Below are 19604 nucleotides of genomic sequence, written 5' to 3'. Positions count from 1 at the left end.
GAGACCTTAAACCCGGTTGTTCATTTGAGTAAGTAGGTTGTAAAGTAACGTGCAGGGTTTGTTTATATGGTGCATTCGTCTCTGCTACAGAGGCTTTTTCACAGAAATGTTCTTTTTCTGGTGTCAAAATGTAAATGTAAATGTAAATGTACTTTATTTATACAGCCCTTTACAACAATCCTTTCGGAGTACCAAAGTGCTTTACATAGTGTAACAATAAAAAGACAGAAATAAAAACAATTTAAAAACAATAAAAACAGTGAGAGCAATAAAATACAGCAAAGTCAAATAAAATAAAATAAGATAAAAGCGCCATCGTTCTACTGGGTATTAAAAGCCATCCTAAATAAGTAGGTTTTTAGCCTGGATTTAAAAAGGCCCGGGTCCGAGATGAGACGCATCTCGGTGGGGAGCTTGTTCCAGAGCCTGGGAGCAGCGACGGAAAAGGCTCGGTCACCCCAGTGTTTATATTTTGATCTGGGCGCTTCCAGTACAAGTTGATTTGTCGACCTCAACGCTCTACCTGGATCTCGGATGGTTAAAAGTTCGGATAAATATAATGGGGCAAGGCCATGAAGAGCTTTAAAAACAAACATTATAAGTTTAAAATCAATTCTAAAAAGGACAGGAAGCCAATGAAGGGAGTTAAGAACAGGGGTAATGTGCACACGTCTGTGAGTGTTGGTTAAAAGACGTGCCGCGGCATTTTGCACGAGTTGGAGGCGACTGAGGGAGGACTGAGAGAGGCCAACATAAAGTGCGTTACAGTAATCTAGCCGTGAACTAATTAAAGCATGAATGGCTTTCTCGAGGTCGTGGCGGCTTAAAAACATTTTAACTTTAGCTTAAAAGACGCAGCTGGAAAAAACTGGTCCTGACAACATTACTGATTTGTTTGTCGAACTTGAGATGACTGTCAAAAGTTACACCAAGATTTCTGACAGTTGAACTGAGCTTTGGAGACAGGGTGCCAAAGTCGGCTGACGCAGTATCTCCAAACACAATACATTCAGTTTTTTCATCATTTAAGTTAAGAAAATTTTGAGCCAACCACTGCTTAATATCAGCAATACAGTCAAATAAAGAACAATGTGCACTGTTGCTGTTTGGCTTCACTGGCAGATAGATTTGCAGGTCGTCTGCATAACAGTGAAAGGAAAGGTTGTGCCTGGCTATAATTGACCCCAGTGGTAACATGTACAAGGAAAAAAGGATAGGGCCAAGAATAGATCCTTGTGGGACTCCACAAGAGAGAGGAGCACTGGAAGAGGACAGGTCACCAACCATAACAGAGAAAGTCCTACTGGACAAATAAGATGTAAACCACTTCAACGCGGTGCCGTGGATGCCAACATAATTTTTTAGACGTGACAGGAGGACTGCATGGTCCACCGTGTCGAAGGCTGCTGTCAGATCAAGCAGCACTAAGATAACGGGGCACTTGGCATCCACAGACAGAGCAATATCGTTGTGCACCTTTAACAGTGCAGACTCAGTACTGTGGCGAGACCTAAACCCAGATTGGAACTTCTCGAGTACGGAGTTGTCATCCAAAAAGGACTGTAATTGTATAAAAACAGTTTTTTCTAAAACCTTAGAAAGAAAGGGCAGATTGGAGACAGGTCTAAAATTTGATAACACAGAGGGGTCAAGATTAGGCTTTTTAAGAAGGGGCCTGACCACAGCATGTTTAAAAGCATCTGGAACAGTTCCTAATCTAAGGCAGGAGTTGATAAAAACCAGGAGGACTAGGCCCCACAGTATTAAAAACCATTTTCAGCACTTTGGCAGGGACAGTATCCAATGGGCAATTTGTAGATTTCATGGATTTCATTATGTCACCAAGAGAAAAAAGGGAAACCAACTCAAACTGTTCAAACACAGCAGAATGAGCTGGGGCAACGAGCAGATCATTGTTAGTATTCATGGTGACACTCTTACTGATATATTTTCTGACAGAATCCACTTTGTCAACAAAATGATGAAGAAAATTCTCACAAGTGGCTATTGAAACATCAGTCACTGCAGAAGTGCATGGATTAAATGTTCTTATTAAGCTGGTTTAATGACTTGATTGACTTAGTTGGCCCACAGATGCACTTTGTTTGGAATTACAACACACGTCTTTTCATGAGAAATTAGTAAAACCCCCCAACTTTTGAATATTAGCAATAATAAAGGGAAACACAATCATATTTAAAGCTGATTACAAGGCATAGCTATGCAGAGGAGACTTAGATATGGCCTCACAATGATTTTCAAATTCAACTTTTTGTTCCCTGAGCACTAAAGTGAAATAAATAACAACGAAAGAAGATCTGCAGCATCTTCAGCATGGGGGAAATTGTTAATCTCCACATTGTTATTGTCTGAGAATGAGTCTTTTTATGCCTCCCTACTCATCCTCACATTGGTGTAGTTGTGTGTGTGCCAGAGAGTGCTTCCATTCCCCGCTGCTAAGTGTTAGCATGATGCAACACAGTGTGCTATCCTGCTGACAGGAAACTGTGTGTGTTTGTGTGTGTGTGTGTGTGATTAGTTGAGAGCCTGAGGCGGATCAATGGGCTGAGAGGAGAGGTGGAGCAGGGACAAACGGAGAATAGGGAATGAATTGAGGAGCGATAGGCGGAGGTTTATCACCCACACCTCTCACGCAGCCTTCCTGTTCAAAATAATCTCCAGCGCCCGTGTGTTTCCACGCTCTGGAGATGAGAGGAGGTGTGTTGCTACTTAAGATCTTCCTGCTAGATTACACTCGATGTTTGTGGCCCAGAAAACCAGTGCACCTTAAAACACACACAGCAGCCTTATTATCATACGGAAACAGTGTGTGTGTGTGTGTGTGTGTGTGTGTGTGTGTGTGTGTGTGTGTGTTTGAAATAGCTTCAGCCAGCAGATCCTACTAACCGCGGTCAGCCAGGAGAATCCTGAGCAGCTAATCCAATTACAGCCAACACGTGGAGATCCTGAGACATGAATCCAATAACAATTAACACCCCACGTTAACGCACCGTTAGAGAACAGCACGCCTTTAATAATTCATATACTGCGATTGCTAACATCTAATTCTGATGGCAATGCAAATCCTCTCCAGATTCCACCCTTACGTGTCAATTTGGGTTAGTTAAGTTGCAGTATATTAGCAGACCTGTGTGGTAAAAATAATCTAAGGCGAGACAATTAATCAAAAATATATTGCTGTAGGAACTAGTGCAATATGCAAATATCTAGTATCGCAAATCAAATCGGTCAAAATAATTATTATGAGTTAATTAATGTATATCATAGCTGGATATTGGACCCAAAGATGGCCCCTATTCAATTAAAGATCATTGATAGTGTTCCAGCTTCCAGGTTCACTTCCTGGATATAGATAGATAGATAGAATCGGAGGATGAAACCCTCTTTATTAGTCACATACATTCACACAGCAGAGCACACACAGTGAAATTGGTCCTCTGCATTTAACCCATCCCAGTACTAGGAGCAGTGGGCAGCTATTGTGCAGCGCCCGGGGAGCAATGGGGAGGGGGGATTGGAGGTGTCCGGTGCCTTGCTCAAGGGCACCACAGCAGGGCCTAGGAGGTGAACTGGGACCTCTCCAAGTAGCAGTCCACTTTCCTTATTTCAAGTCTGTGTCGGGGACTTGAACCGGTGACCCTACGATTCCCAGTCCAAGCCCCTACTGACTGAGCCACTGCTGGACAAAAACTGCTGGATATAACGCCCACTAAATATGCGCTCTAGTGTTTCTTTTTCAGGTCAATTTATTGAACATGTTAAAAGATTATTATTATTCATTTTTTTACAAAGTATAAATAATACAGTTCGTGTTCAAAAGGGGTAAGAAGAAGCATCAACACTTTTTATAGTCCTACCCCCTCTAGCAAACACTGCTAGTCGAAAGCCAGAGCTCAGTTCATGGTCGTCAGCGGTCGTGATATTTGACTCGTTTTTAAAAAATGTCTTTGTACAAATCTAATAATAATAATAAAAGTCAAATAATCTTTACAGGTAAATAATTAATACAAATCCAGAAATCATCAGTTAAATAAAAATGTGTTTTTTTAATATATTTTTTAGTTTCAATAAAGTTTCACAGTATTTCCGCTCATCATTAAGTTACAGCAAATGTCTTTTCATTTTCCGTTTGATTAGTAATAGCAAATGAAACCAATCCTCCTCTATTATTATAGTAGTTTAAAGTAGTGTTTATTATCCACCTTTTGGATATCCTGTCTAAAGGAACGGCCTCTTAAGCTGCTGGCATGTTTGTTCACGATATATGATATGCACTTTGTTTATTAACTGCAGGGAGTCCCAGCCACCTTAGGTACACGTATAAATACTCATGAGCTGTTTTGCTTTTACTTATCGTACACTACGTTGAGTCTGAGTTAGCCGTTTAGTTTTTCCCTTTTTCTATTAATGTTAATGGTCAAAGTTTCTCTTTAAAATACTTTTACTGAGTTTCAGAACCCTTTCTATGTATCCAGTGCCAATGTGTTTACCTTCCACATCCTCTGTTAGACCTCGGATCAGCTGCAGTCTTAATGAGTTGAAGTGAACTGACAGTATTTGCGCAGATCTCTTTGTGTGATGTGCATACACGCGCTGTTATTATCAGGCTAATGGCTTTAATTAGTGGATTTGAATGGAGTAAAGCTTCTGTGTGCTGTCATGTTGAGGTGTGTGGGAGATGTTATGCTAATGCTATGGCTTTTATTATGTGTGTGTGTTTAAAAGAAAGGCCATGTGGGGATAGAAGTGTTTGATTTTATGATGTCTACCTTCGAGTAAGTTACGCTCAGATATGGATTTAAGATTAAACCCCTTCTCTGTTTCCATGAGCGTTTTAAAACCAGCTGTTTCCTGCCGAACATTACAAATATTTAAAGCTCTTTCTTGACATCCTTGGTCAGGTTTTCTGACATGTGTTCACTGTTACTTTTCACTCTAATCTTTAGTAAAGTGAACCCAATGTTTACAAGGAGTTTCTATTTAAAGAAGGAGACGTTTAACAGTGGACGTGCAGGAGCTTCTTGTTGGTTGTTGGTGCACAAAGTGAAAAGGCCCTTTATCTAGGGAAAGTACTTTTGCAATACCAGCGCTGAAGTAATGAATTTATAAAGCTTAATTGCATCACATTTTCCAGTAAAAATGCTCATATTTTCTTCTTTTTTGTAGCAACTCTTCTTTCATTTGAGAGTTTTTGGATTACAGGTTGCAAAATAACAAGCAATTTTAAGATGTGACCTTGGCTAAAGGAACTTAATAAAGAGCATGTTTCCTTTTATTCCTATGTTTAATCAAAAACAAAAATCCAGCAACCTGTGGACTGCGGCGTCATGTGTTCGGCCTCCACTTGATCTTGTGAGGATCTTTTTTTAATGACGGTTGTAAAAAAGTGCAGCCTCTCACCGTGCGGGTATTAAAAACTCATTCATATTTTATTGCAACTCACTTCAGCACTTATCCGTGCGATGCCTGACAGACGGATAGTGGCACTGACAACAACAGGACTGGTTCCAGCTCGACTGAAGGACTAAATGACTCCTTTTATTGCCTTGTTTTCTTAATTTTGGTTTATGGGCAACAGGTCACACTGACGGTGACTCACTGACACACTGCTTTACCGTCTGCTGTGGTCCTTTCTGTCAATCTGTTAGTGTTGTCCTACAGTTCGCTCACTAACAATGACTCAGCAGATTTGACTCTTCCACTCTAACACACACTGCTGGCAACAGGATACTGAGAGAGGGAGTAGTGTGCAGCAATATGATCCTCTAGAAGTGGAAGAAGTGTATAAATCATTTACGTTACTTAAGTTCAGAAGAAGCTGTATTATTATAGAATAGTAGAGTATCCAGTTTTTATGGCGATCAACTGCTCATGATTTGTTTTTACAGATGTAATTCATCAGTTTGGAGCAGAGGTCGCGTTAACCGACAAATGTCCGTCATTGACGGATATTTTTTAGCTATGACGGAAAAATCTGAAGGCCGTCCGTCATTTTGACAGATTTTTACAATGATCATTACCAATAATAAACACAACAATAAAAATCACAATTGAAATACCAGGCAAGTTGTGACAGTTTTCTTACTCTGCATAAGCTTCATTGCCGACACCAACTTTCAATCTGAGCCGACGTTACGGCTGTTCTGGTGTTCAGTGGGTCGATACATTGTAGCCAGCTGCGCAAGTTCAGCTCCATCGCACTCAAAGCCATGCTCCGATTTAAAACCATTAGCGGTCTGTGCCATTAGCACAGTCTGAGATGTAGCCTATGGCTGCAGTAGTGTAGGCTATCTACCTGTTTCAGTGGGCTGTTTCCCCTTCTCAATCATCTGCAGAAAGCATGTGGGCGTAATTTTGCTATTTAAAAGAGATGCATTGAGTCGTTTGTGTCACTTCGCTGTCTCCTGTACCGCATGCAGAGGGATTTTCTCCCGATGAAGAGAGTGCTGGCAGGGTCGGGAAATCCCTCGTTCAGGGGCTCCTGTCGGCTGCTCATCACTTCGCTAGGGGAAATGTTTCCCGATTTTAGAGCGTTGGCTGAGGTGGCGCTGGTTATCCCAGTGTCTAGTGTTGCAGCTGAGCGGGGGTTCAGCCTTCAAAATAAAATAAAAACCGCCACGAGAAGTCGTCTGTCGGAGGCAAAGGCGCAGCATTTAATGTCAATCGCCTCGGCAGCAGAATCCATTGACACTTTTGATTACACGCAGGCAAGCGCACTGTTCAAATCCATGCGGCCAAGAAGGAAAGTTTGAGCTGCTTGAGCTGTTTGTATTTTCACTATAATTGACTTCGTTCGGCTAAAATAGCCCATCGTTCTAAGGCACAGCCGCTATGTTTTCACAGCTGAAAAAGTTCTGATCGTCAGAAAAGAAATGCATAATAAATAATTATTATTAAAACACGCTTGTTCTGTGAATTATTTTTTTTATGACAATAAGTCAATAAAAAACAATTGAGGCTATTAAATATAAGCATTATGGCTTAGGCCTAATATAACCATTTAAAAGTTAAAATACAATGACAGATAATAATGGACAATGACGGATTTTTTACGACCCTGCCCGTCAAAATGACGGACAATGAAAAAGTCTAGCGCAACCTCTGGTTTGGAGCAAAGGTTCTTTGCGTAGATTGGTCATACAATAATTGTATGTATTTAAGTAGTAACTACAAGTGTCATAAAGGTCTTAAGGTCAACTTTTTAGATTTTGTTTGGGTTAGACGCCTGAAATAAGGTCTGTGGTTAACACAAGCTGAAGAGATTTCCATCCGGAGAGACTTCAAGTTGTTTAGTGCGAAACATATTTATCGGCGTATACACAAAGGGCCATAGATGTTTTGGCGATTAGACCCAAATGGCTGTGACCACTAGGGGGGGGCTGCAGAGTTGGAGGGAATATTGAAGGGTTCTTCTGGGTCGGATGAAGTGGAGGTGAAGGGATGGAGGAGGACTGCATCGATTCTCCTGAAGGACTCGGACAGGGAGAGCAGAGGTTAATGTTTTCAAGAGGCCCTGTGATTGGCTTGAGGGAAGTGAGACGAGTCTTATTGGTTTAACTGGGGGTGAGATCCCTTCCTTATAGGGCGAGAGAGTGAGAGAGGATGTGTGAATGAGAGTGTAAAGACAGTCTTGTCTGATGTTATTCTGTCATTAAGTTTATACTCGGGGTGGGGGAAATCATCCATACAGCATACAGCGATATTGGATGCCAAGTATCGATATTTATTATATAAACTATTCATATTGCAAATCCAAATGAAAGTTGTTCTTGTGCGGTCATGGCCATGGGTAAAGTCAGTGGGGTTGGCAGGAAATGAGTCAAAACAAAGATGGAGTCAGCCGAGAAAGAAATCAGAAATGCGCCGATATATCGTATTGCAATACTTAGCATATCGTAGAATCGCAATACTATCGTATCGTGGCGACCCTGGTGATTCCCACCCCTAGTTTATACCCTAATTATGACTGTCTGAAGCTTCTGTGTGTCATAAAGACAGCGGTTTCTAACCTAAGTAGTTAAATGATACTTCTAAATGTCATCCCCCTGAACATTAACCGCTTCTTGTTTAGCGCTGGTGACCGTCATGTAGCTCCTTTATAGCCTAACATTAGCTTTTCACCTCTGCCGATCGCATTTATGCCTCAAACATCATAAAAGCGGTGATTGGAGAAAGTGGAGATTATCCTGCTGGACCAAACGTATAAGTATCATTGAAGTGGGTTTGCCACAGAATTTCCAAAACCACTGGGACAAATCCAATCCCATTTGGTGACTCTAACTTCCATTCGGCCTACAGAAATACATCCTCCACGCACCGCTCTATAGGTGCCGGTATGACAGGAGCATTCTATCTGTGTGTGTGCACCGTCTGAAGATGTAGGATAAAGGGTTTTGGTGTGTCTAATCCTGTCGCAGGGTCTAGAAAGCGAGGCATTGGATCCTGGATTAGCAGCACAGAGAAACGTGGAGCTGGAGGAGGAGGAGGAGGAGGAGGAGGAGCCACAAATGAGAGTCTGGCTGTTAGATTGGAAACAAGTGTTCACGCTGCTATAAAGCCCCCCCAGCCAGCCACAGATTAAAATAAGATGGAGCTTCAATGTTTCCCGCTGGGGGAATCGGGTTCGATCAGTGGCAGATAATGGGGCAGAACATTTTCCCTTTTCACGGGGAATCCAGGGATATTTGGGTTTTACTTCTCAACCATAAATGAGCCAATCAATCTTCCACATATTGATCATAACGGACTGACAGACATTTAGAATACATTCCGAGTAATGTGTTGACATGTGGTTCTCGGGTTGCGTATTGATTTCACTGTGATGTTGAACTGTGCAAACAAATGGGTCGTTAATGTCCGAGCTTCGGGCCCAAACTGCCACTCCTGGGATTGGATTTTTTGTGATCGAGTCTTTCAGCAGAGACAGATCAAGCATAGTGAGAATTGGATCTGGGATGGAGGCATCAAGCATGGGTGCTCACTCAGATTGGGTTGTAATAAATGAGAGCAGTTACATCAGTAAAGAAATGGATAACGGCTGGCACAAAGACTTTGATTTCAATGTCTTTAAAGTGGTTACTAAACACTGTGAAGAATACTAATATATAATGTGGATTCTTTTCTATATCCAGGGTTATTAAATGGTCACTTAAAGTCACTCTAAAGGCATTTGTTCATGACTTACCAGCAGACCATAGATCAATGGGCTAAGCATTATTTTAAAGTAAAAATACCACAAGTTCTTGACCTCCAGCTTCTGAAATATGAGCGATTGCTTTTGTTCTGTATCCTAAATTATACGTATTGAATCAGTTTATGTCTTGAAGTGATGAAATGCCACAAGACCTGAATTTGCCATGGTTATTTGATCACACAAACACAAAAGATACTGGATTTTTCAGCCGATAAGGAACAAAAAAAGTATCTTCAGGGTGGTTTAGAAACCGTGTTGTCTTTATATAAGATACTTGTGTTTATATTTATCGTTTATGTAAAAAAAAAGAAAGCATTTGAATAAACCAAATAGCGTCTGAACATCCAGTATCATCGAGACAAACCAACAACCCACCTTTTGCTTTAAAAAAATGACGTAACTATTTTTGTCACAGCTCAGAGTTGATTGTCTTCTTTAACTGTATTCATTTCTCCTCCTCCTCCTCCTCCTCCTCCTCCTCCTTCATGTCAGATGATGAAACATGCGTGGGACAGCTACCGGCACTACGCCTGGGGTTTCAATGAGCTCAAGCCCGTCTCCAAGCAAGGCCACTCCAGCAATCTGTTTGGTGAGTGTGAGACTGTACACACACACACGCACACACACACACACACACACGATTGATCTCTTCTCCCCGCAACCAGCAGCCTTGGCCTTTAGATTAGCAGCCAAATTGGCCGTCAGTAACGGTCACCCGCCTATGAATGCCTCTAAATGTCAACTTTATCATACATTTAGATTCTGTTTGTGCTGCGTGCCAGCTGTTGTCGGGAGCGCCGCGCTTCTGCCGGGACGACTGATCCTCCTCCAGTTGGGCTTTTCTGTGTGTGTGTAGCAGGAGCAAATTAAGCTAGGATAATAACTGCATCTTTTTAGAGTCCTTTTCTTATCCCCCCTCATCCACACACACACACACACACACACACACACACACACACACACACACACACACACACACACACACACACACACACACACACACACACACACACCACACACACTACATGTTGCTCGTAGCGCTGTCCCTTTGTGTTTGTTTGGCGTGGATCGTTGGCTTAAAAGCTGGACTCGGATAATTGCCGCCAAAGTAAACACGGAGCTTAGAGGAGAGCATCCCGCAGCTCCGTCACCACTGCACATGCAATGGCAGAGGGTCAACACAACTCATTAAAATCTCATTTCATCTGCAGTGTGTTTCTCCATAATTGTGCGAAAGGTATAAAGGGACTTGGAAGCGTTGGGATAAAACAGCCCGTTATATTTTTAAAGAGCAGTCTTCTGATGTCGCCTATTAGAGGATCCGATATTGTAAGTGATATCATATTTAAAAGCAATCTTTAATGAGACGCAGGTGTGGTGTGTGTGTACTCCAATCCGAGTGTTTGTACACATAATGAGTACTGTAATTTATACCCACTGATTGGATTAATAAGAGCGGGAATTGGATTTTTAATTTGTTAAAAATCTCTCTCTCTCTTGACCTAATTAAATCCTCACTGAGAATATTTGTTTGGATACCGTGTGTGTGTGTGTGTGGGGGGGGGGTGGTGTGTGTGACAGTTTAGAGCAGCTCCTGACTAGATGGCATTCGTGTGTACAAGAGGAGCCTCCGCCGATGGTAAGAGAAAGCTCTTGACACCAAAACCACTCGTGATATGGTTGATCTTGCTCTTTTTATGTCAAGATGCAGGTAGAGTACCAATATACAGTATTCCCTTCTGGATAATTTACAGTAAAATAACTAGTGGAAGTAAGAGGGAAAATGGTCATGTTTCAAATTGGTACGAGTAGGTTTTAAACCGTTCATTCACTCATCCATCAGACGTGTGTTTGCTTCACTCTTAAAGACATTACGTGGCTCTCAGCTGCTAAATGCCCCATTATGTTCCTCAGCTAGTTGTTTGTTTGCTGTTTGCTGTTGTGCTGGTGGCTTAGAGTGGGTTTCTCACTGCTTTTCTGCTGGAATTAGGTTAATCTGAGCGGTGTGAGTGGACCAAAACAAAGAGCTGATAGACACTAAGACACTTTTAAAACTTGTGGGAATCTGCACAGTGAGGGGTTGGAAACTAATTGCATTTATTTAATTGCTTTTTTATCATTTTAAAAACATGGATTAGTAGAGTTTATGCAAACATTTGAGCATGGAACATGGTTACATCTTTTAACAATTTCTATGTTTTTTTGTGGACCTTAAACATGGCACATACTTAAACCTAACTTGCTATTGGTTTTTAGTCAACCAACCTAAGCATTCATTATGTATTTAGAGTGCAGGAGTTGTCCTCCAAGGGATGTGATGGGCTGTGATAGAGTATGTGCAGATGTGTTGGTTTGTTTAGAGATAACAGGAGGAGTTTTTCTGTCCTTTTTCTTAAATGCAGTTTTAGCTTTACTGCAAAGATCAGAGTTGTTTCGGAACATCATGTCTCTGAACTCTTTCTGTGTCTTTCATCCTCAGTTCACACAGTTTGCATTGTTGTGTTAAAGCTGCTAAGTAGATTTCCGTCCATCTGCGTTGTTTCTATATATATATATATATATATATATAAGCAGGGTGTTACAAGCAATGTTTGACGCCACAGTGTTGGGTCAGGACTGTGTTGTTCGACTCAGGAAGTGAAATAACTCTTCTGATGTTTAGCCTCCTGAACAACAAACCCTCTGTTCCTCAAGCTTTACCTATCAAAAGAGGATAGTCAGGTCACCGGTCTACTGCACACACACAGAGAAAGGACGTTATTGTCTAAGGTAAACACATTTTATGAGACAAGATACGTCTTCACCTTGTATCTTGTAATGGAAAGAAAGAGGTGCAAAAGCCCCATGTTGTCCTACTGAAAGAAAGAGGGTGTTTTCATTGAAGTACCGATGATTGAAATGCATAATTTCCCAGTCTTGGCCCCGGGGGAAAATGCCAAAAACCCCCACTTAGTCGATTCCATTATACAGTGTGGAAGATTTACAGGCTCATTTTTAATGATTTCCTTCTCGTGTTTAACGAGGAAATTCAATCAGCTTTGTGTAAATTCCATCCACTGTTTCATTACCGGAATTTATCATACGTAAATGCAGGAAGAAAGAGGAAAGCAGCAGCTGTGCGAATACTAATTGTGAGATTAGCCTGTGTAGCTCCTTCATGACTCCGCTATATAGAATAGGTTTTAGTCGACTGCTTCCCTCAGACTTACTTCCATCAGTAAGTAAAGACAGCTTGGCCCCGGGGCCGTGTCACAGCCGTTTCCTATAGAACATGAAGTATGATGATAATATTAGCCTGACCTGGAATATTACGCAATAAAGCCACTCTCAATACCTGGGGCTATTTCCCTGATTCACAGTTAGCTGGATTTAATATTAAACTTTGCCTGCTCTAGTTAAAAAGTTCAGGATTTTCTTCAGCAATAATGAACTATATGAGCATGATGAATATTACTAGACTACATGCTCTCCATAAATCATGGTTATATTCATAACTGTTCTATTAATAAGAAACAAGCCAAGAAGACTCTCCTGTTTATATCCCACATTAATCATATTCATGCACCTTTAGATTTGTATACGTAATTGTCTTTAACATTAGTTATTGTACTTCAAAATAAACTGCTTTTTTTATGGCACCATATGGAGTTTTTCATCCCTGGAAAAGAACGACTGATAACTTGTCATTTGAATTAGACTTGAGGGCATTTATTGTTGGTTATTCTGAGTATTATTCCATCAGTCAACACATTGTTTTGATCAAAAGTGGTTCGACCATCTGTCAGAAACTAAAATATATTGAGTTTATTATCACTAAAGGAAAATCGGTTAATTCTCAAAGTTAACGACCAAAAACGAGGAAATGTGAGCTGATTATCTGTTTATCAGCGAATCTCCGGATCATTTATCACTACTGACTGAATCCTTAGTTGTGCAAGATGGGCCTGTTATTCCCCCGCTAAAGACAATCCTTTATTAAGACTGGACAACCCATACTTATTCCTTTCAGAGAGGTTAAATGCGAACACCGCTGATGGGCTCAATCTCTATTTTGGGCAAGAGGGGAGGTTGAATATGTCCCTTCTGCAGTCATTTCCTGAAGGAAACCAACTCTTAGTCTCAGACGCCAGCTGTGCTTCCTTTCGGCTGGATATTGCTCCAAATTCAGCCTGATTTTAATGTACTCTTAAGCATTTTAATTCATAGCACAACATTTATCTTCTACTAAACCCTCAAGGACAGCTATTGCTCGACTCCAGCTTCTAACCGACGAACACTCGTGGCTCTTCCCAAAATTGTTGGCAGGCAACCTTGTTTATATTCTCAACCTACTACTTTGGCAGACAACCAACCGTCATTTGGGTATGTTTCATCAAACAGTATTACAAAATATGTTTGTCCATTTCAACAGCAAGCACTTCAATAGCAAAGAGCGGGAGATATGAGCGGAATGCCATCTGCTTGCTATCTTGAATTAGCGTTGACCGCGTTCAATCAGGGTCTAATTTAACACTCAGGATCATATCTTTAGTTAATGTATGCAGCTTTGCTTTCAATAAATCAGGTCTTGGTTGTATATAAAGTGTGAGAGGGAAGTGTACAGGCCGTGTTACTGTTTAAAAGATTCTTTAAAAGGTGAAGACGCTGATTAAATTAAACGGTAGATGGGTTTGTCCGGAGAAAACCTTCCTTTCGCCTATAAGGAGGTAAGTGATACGTATAAAAGCCCTGAAAAACACATGTTCTCCATCTTTTTACTATTAATCAGTCCCCTATTATGTTTCGGGGTGTGTTCCCTTTCCCGCTGTGTGTTTATACAGGTTTTAGTGCATGTAAATGGTCTGCAAAGGCTGAAATCCCAAAGTTCCCTCCTGTGTTGGAGGCGTGAAACACCTCTAAGGTTTGATGTTTTACATGAGAGCTTTCTGCGGTTTAGTTGAAGTAGAACTGAAGTAGAGGGACCTACTGCTGTGCACCAATCAGGTTTCAGTGACATTCAATTTTTAGGGACTTTTAACATAATGTAATCAAATGTATTTTATTAACGGACCTTCTGAGATCCAACAATCCAGAAAGGGTGAATATTAAAAGCACTACAGGGTGGTAATAATATATTTGTGCAGCACTAGGACCGTGGATAACTCATTCTATACAGCATCAGTATGAGTGACTTCTTACGTCTTGCTTTTAAATCAAAATCTCATTCAATATCTGTAACATATTGAATACGGTATCAAAATGAAGTGCTCCGCTGCAATGATAATTGAATTGCACATTGATTAGGTATCTGAAGGGCAGACTGATTACGCTTCCATCCTCCCGTAACAGCTTTTCATCGTGGTGCAACAACTTCAGTCACAAACAATATTTCACCCCGAATCCTTTGCATTTACCATCGCTTGTCAACACTGCTCCATAAATACAGTTTTTCAGCTCACATATGACGCTGACGGATGGTTGCATGTGTTGGAAGCAACGTCAATAATTACATTCTGCTCAGATACTATAGTGGATTTTAGCCTTTGCAGACCATTGACATGCACTAAAACCTATATAACCTATAACACACTACAGGAAAAGGAAAACCCTCCAAAACATAAAATTGCCCTTTAAAACTTTACCTGACCTCGTCCTCATGACTTAATCTGCTTCTTTGATGCTTTTGAAGGACAGTGTTGTATAATTTAAGCCACTATCAGCTGTCAAACATCAGCTCCCCGCCCCTGAAGACAATGTAGATTCACCCGTGCTTTTTTAAATCTAAAATTAAATACACCTAGAGGCGACCATGGCATCCATCTCTCCTCCTGTCATTTCCAATCCCTGTCTCTCGACCCAGCTGTCTATAACCAGCTCACTGCTATTGAGGATGACACACAAGAACAGGTATGCGTCTCTGTTTCTAAATCCAGGGCAGGTGAAAAAAAATCCTGTTGGGACGTCGCTGTTCGCTGACAGACACAGCCAGCGTACTTTCAGTCAAGACGAGTTCATGACCTGCAGGATATAGGTGTTAGGAAAGCAAAACCAAGGGAGGGTGAACAAGTCTGGTTAACAGCGTCTTCTATTTCGAATTACTCAGACCTTCTTCTTGCATAGGATCCATTGTCCTGACATCCCCTGGAATAAAAGTGACCTCGTTAAGATTCTCCAGATCATCAGGAGCTCATTTGGAGATCACTGTGATCCGTGATCATCAGCCCAGCCAGCCTTAAGATGCTCCCTGACTCATGGTTAGACATTATGGAATTTAATTGGATCACAGCCCCATTGTACGCCAATGAGCCAGAGGTGGAGTTTGTACCAAGGCCTTATCATTGAATCCAGTTCCAAAGGACATGCTTGTAATAAAAAGAAGCACTGTTCTAAAATCAATGAATGCATTATGGCAATGCATTTCATTTTTAAGAATCTGGTATTAACCCTTCCTTATTGCTGATGCATGCTGTTTAATGGGGGTTGTATTCGCTCTAAAAGAAAAACCATTTTGGAGAGGATTTCATTTGGGAACCACACACTATAATGGATTACCATGTTAACTTAGCTCCCTGAAACCATTTCTATTCCCAGATGTTAGAATTAATGAGGAATGCATTACTGTTTCTATGTCACTTGCCCAACATTGGACAGGATATTCATTTGATTTGTGGCAAGAAATGCGTTGTGCAATCGATTAGCCACCAACCAAACTAAAAGTGTTATCATCGATTATAAAAAGAAATCACAGTAGGTGTTTACTTATATTTAATGCGCTTTAATTAAGTCCAACTGTTGCTGTATGCCTTGTCTTTACTGATAGGTCTTTTGTTCTCAGAGTAAAAGTAATCCTTTGTATTTTCATTGAATCGGTTTCAAGCCTAAAAAAATCACATTTTATGATAAATAGTTCAAAATGATATCAGAATCTGCCCAAATAACCAAGATGATAAATGGTTGTGTGATTGTAGAATGTGAACTCCTCTCTGTCGTTAAACCCCCTAAAATTTGCTTTAATTTGTGGCAGAGAAACTCCTGTACTTTGGAAATTCCGCCTTTGCAGACCATTTACATGCACACAAACCTGTATAACACACTGCAGGAAAGGGAAAACCCCCCAAAAAGCATCATATGTTCTCTCTAATTTCCTCAAAGGAAGCTTTGACTAATAGCATAAACAGCCTTTCCGTATATATAGATGGGATGTTTTAGATAAACGAATTATAATTTCTATTGGAGCATGATTTTGTAGGTGGATATAATCTCTTATTGTTTAATAAAGGACAACAGTTGACTTTAGAGTGCACAGTATGTGCTTGGTGTTGTGTTTCCTGTCAGTGGTGTTTGCTGTCAGTGGTATTTGCTGTCAGTGGTGTTTGCTGTCAGTTGTGTTTGCTGACCGTGGAGTTTCCTGCAGGTCGTCTCTTTAATTGAGACTCTTGACAGACCACCGGTTGTGCTCCTCAGCAGCCAAACAAGCTAAAGGTTGAAACATTGCCTCTCCTCGCCTCGGCCCGCCTCTCAATCTGGCCGACGGCAATAACTGGAAGGCACTCGTGTGTTCAACCAACCAAAAAAAACTCCCCATGGGTAGTGTGAGAGTGTGTGTATGGTGTGTGTGTTTTTTCTGTCTAACATAAACACACTTCACTGGGCCCAGCACAGTAAAGGTCACTACTGATGTCTCCAGTCGCAGGCTAAGAGAAAAAGGCAGGACTTTTAGGTCGTTTAGCATCTAGTCCTGTGTGCCCTGGACTGTGCTATGAGAGAACATTGCTTTTTGTGCTTTCTCTGCTTGTGTATGTGTGTGTATGTGTTTGTGTGTGTGTGTGTATGAACTATGATGCCATCTGTCTTGTTTGTCTAAGCTATAGGCTGTTTTTGGACTAAAAACTCAGGAGACACCTCAAAATCTGACTAGGCTGAAAACAACATCAATTTCTAACAAACAGACTTCCTCCCGGTCGCAGAGCACATAACTTACCCGTGTTATAAATGACAGCAGATGACACATACGGGCTTATATGACAACATATACTGGAGCTAGACCAATACATCTCTGTGGCTAATATATGTGAGCAATATCAGTAAGGAAATAGCAAAGTAAAGATGCTGTTTAAGGCCATTTACAAATGTAAAATGTCCACATTTATTTATTTATGGCATACTGAGGTCAGGTTATGCAAGAAAAAAGCTGTAGATGTTTGAGTTGGCTTCTGAAATCTATAAAAAATGCATAGTTTGTGAGCACAAATATAGGCTAGCTGCATGGATTCAGACAGTCTAAAACATATTGGTATTTTGACAAATAATAATACTAAGACCATTGGGAGGGATTGCAAGTCATTCCTAATTCCTCCTCCTCCCCCGTTTTAGACTAAATGTCCACTGTAAAAACAGACCCTAGCCTCATTGGGTGATATAAAAATGATAGTGCTTTCTCTTATTTACTTAAAAGACTGAAAAGAACACTTGTATTATTTTTGCACATTAAGCCGTAACTTATTCATTCTGCCTCTAACTCTGATGGTGCAACAGCTGGGGGGGTTTGCCGACACCACGCAGCCTCCATGATTTTACATGTTTGCATCCTGTCCCCCTCGTCCCTTTGCTACTCGGTGCTTAGTAACTCACGCTTCCCCCCCCAGACAGCCTTTTAGGTTATTTGCTGGACAGTTGGACGGATGAGTAGCTGCAGGCAGTGTGAGGGAGTGAAAGGCTGAGCGCCTCCTGAGACACACACACTCTGCAGAGGAGGTTATCTGCTCGGCCCTGCCTGCAGCGCTTTAAAAGGCCGGTGGATGAATGGCAGCCTTCGCCACAGATGCTGCCAGGGTTTTTGTGATGACCTCTTTTTTCTTTATGTTGTTTTTCCCCCCTCCCGTCTCCTGTGGCCTTCGCTCCATGGCGGCTGTCTCGATGTCTTCTCTGCTCCTCGTCCCCTGCAGTGATGCTGCTGCTCCTCGCATCGCTTTACTAAAGTGACAGTAGCAATACCCGGGCAGAATAACAGAAGCCTTGTTCTTTACATGCAAGCCTTTACACACAGGAAAACAACTCTTAAAAGCGATGTGCTCCGCTGAGTGTTGTATGTCTGGAGCTTTTATTGTGAAAGGTCTCCATAGCAGGATTGTGCTGCTTTTGTAACAGCCTTTCCATTCGACCTTCAGGTGTCCTGGTTATGTTGCATCCTCATTTTAATCAACAGTTCAAGTCCAGATAGACAGCACAGTGATCACAGAAGCACAAAGATCTACTACCAGCTACATTTTGGTCAGACCAGGAACATTATTCCTACTGTTGCCTTACTGTTGCAGAGACAGGCTTTTGTCCTCTGAATAGTACTTGTCTTTGGCTGCCAGAAACATATTTTGGTTGCTGTTTTTGCCGTCTTTTTTGGACTGTATCTACTCCAGAGACAAGTGCACCACTACCACTAATTCAACTTAAACCTCTAATGCATTTTCACCTGTCTTGTATGGTTGTGCAAGGACATGAGTGTCGTTAAGAGCTGAGAGAGGAGAAGGGAGGGGTTGCATCTTAAAGAAATGTTGAGTGATGAAGAATAAGAGCTTCAGAATAGCTTTAAAGTCAGCATTGTGGCAGCATTCCTCTTTATCTGTTTGTTTATTGGCTTCAACCACGGCAGCACATACAAAAGCAAAGAGCTAGCACTCATTCAGAAGGAGACTTTGGGATGCCTTGTAAATACATTCTGCTTTTCAATTAAGATGCTCTTAGACTTGCAAGTCCAAATGACAAACAATTCTCTCTTTTTTCAGATCTCAGCACTTTTAGGGTCTTAAGAGGGAGGTTTTTTCACATTTGAGACTTTGGAGAGCTTTGGGTGAAAAGACTTTAGAGCCCTTAAAGTCCAAGATGTATGATGATGTTGTTTTGAAATGTATTCCAAAGTGCACTTGAGGTCAGTGGAGAGAGGAGAGGAGTCCATTGTTTCTTCAATCAGATCGTTTTAATGGTTCCCACTTCAGCTGGAGGACGTTGTTAATCATGCTTAGAAAGACAAAGTCCTTGAACAGTTTTAAAACAAAGTGAACTGTATGTTTGACAAGGATCAGGGGTCTCTCAGGAGAAGTTTGAACATGACGTGCGTCCTGCTGCCATCAAAGTAAAATGCATCGCTCCGTCTGGGTCTCAACCCCATCGTTGTGTCACACCAAATTCCAGTTTCCCGTTTCCTGCCAGCCTCTCTGTCGCTTCAGCTACGAAATATTGTTATTATCCACCAGTCAGGGAGGGCTAATGTTTTTTGGTGTCTTCCTATTTCCAGACGAGTCATTTGCTCGGCTATGTAATTTGACATCCAGTCCTGAGCTGCAGCCTCGGCTCCCGCACAACACAGTGTGTGTGTCTGAATCAGATACTCCATCTCTGTAATTGAAATGGATGGAGT

General features: G+C 41.3%; 1 protein-coding gene across 1 annotated transcript in view; it reads left to right on the top strand.

Moving 5' to 3' along the window:
- The window catches only part of man1a1 (mannosidase, alpha, class 1A, member 1), a 126826-nt gene that overhangs the window by 26059 nt on the left and 81163 nt on the right, over window positions 1–19604 (top strand). Inside the window, exon 2 of the mRNA XM_063901783.1 lies at window positions 9707–9803. Within this exon, the coding sequence (XP_063757853.1) occupies window positions 9707–9803 (97 nt within the window). The remainder of the gene's footprint in view (window positions 1–9706; window positions 9804–19604) is intronic.

The sequence above is a fragment of the Eleginops maclovinus genome, chromosome 15, assembly GCF_036324505.1.
Source record: "Eleginops maclovinus isolate JMC-PN-2008 ecotype Puerto Natales chromosome 15, JC_Emac_rtc_rv5, whole genome shotgun sequence".
NCBI lineage: Eukaryota > Metazoa > Chordata > Actinopteri > Perciformes > Eleginopidae > Eleginops > Eleginops maclovinus.
Note: the sequence above shows the minus strand (reverse complement) of the source record. Positions and strands in the feature narration are given on the sequence as shown.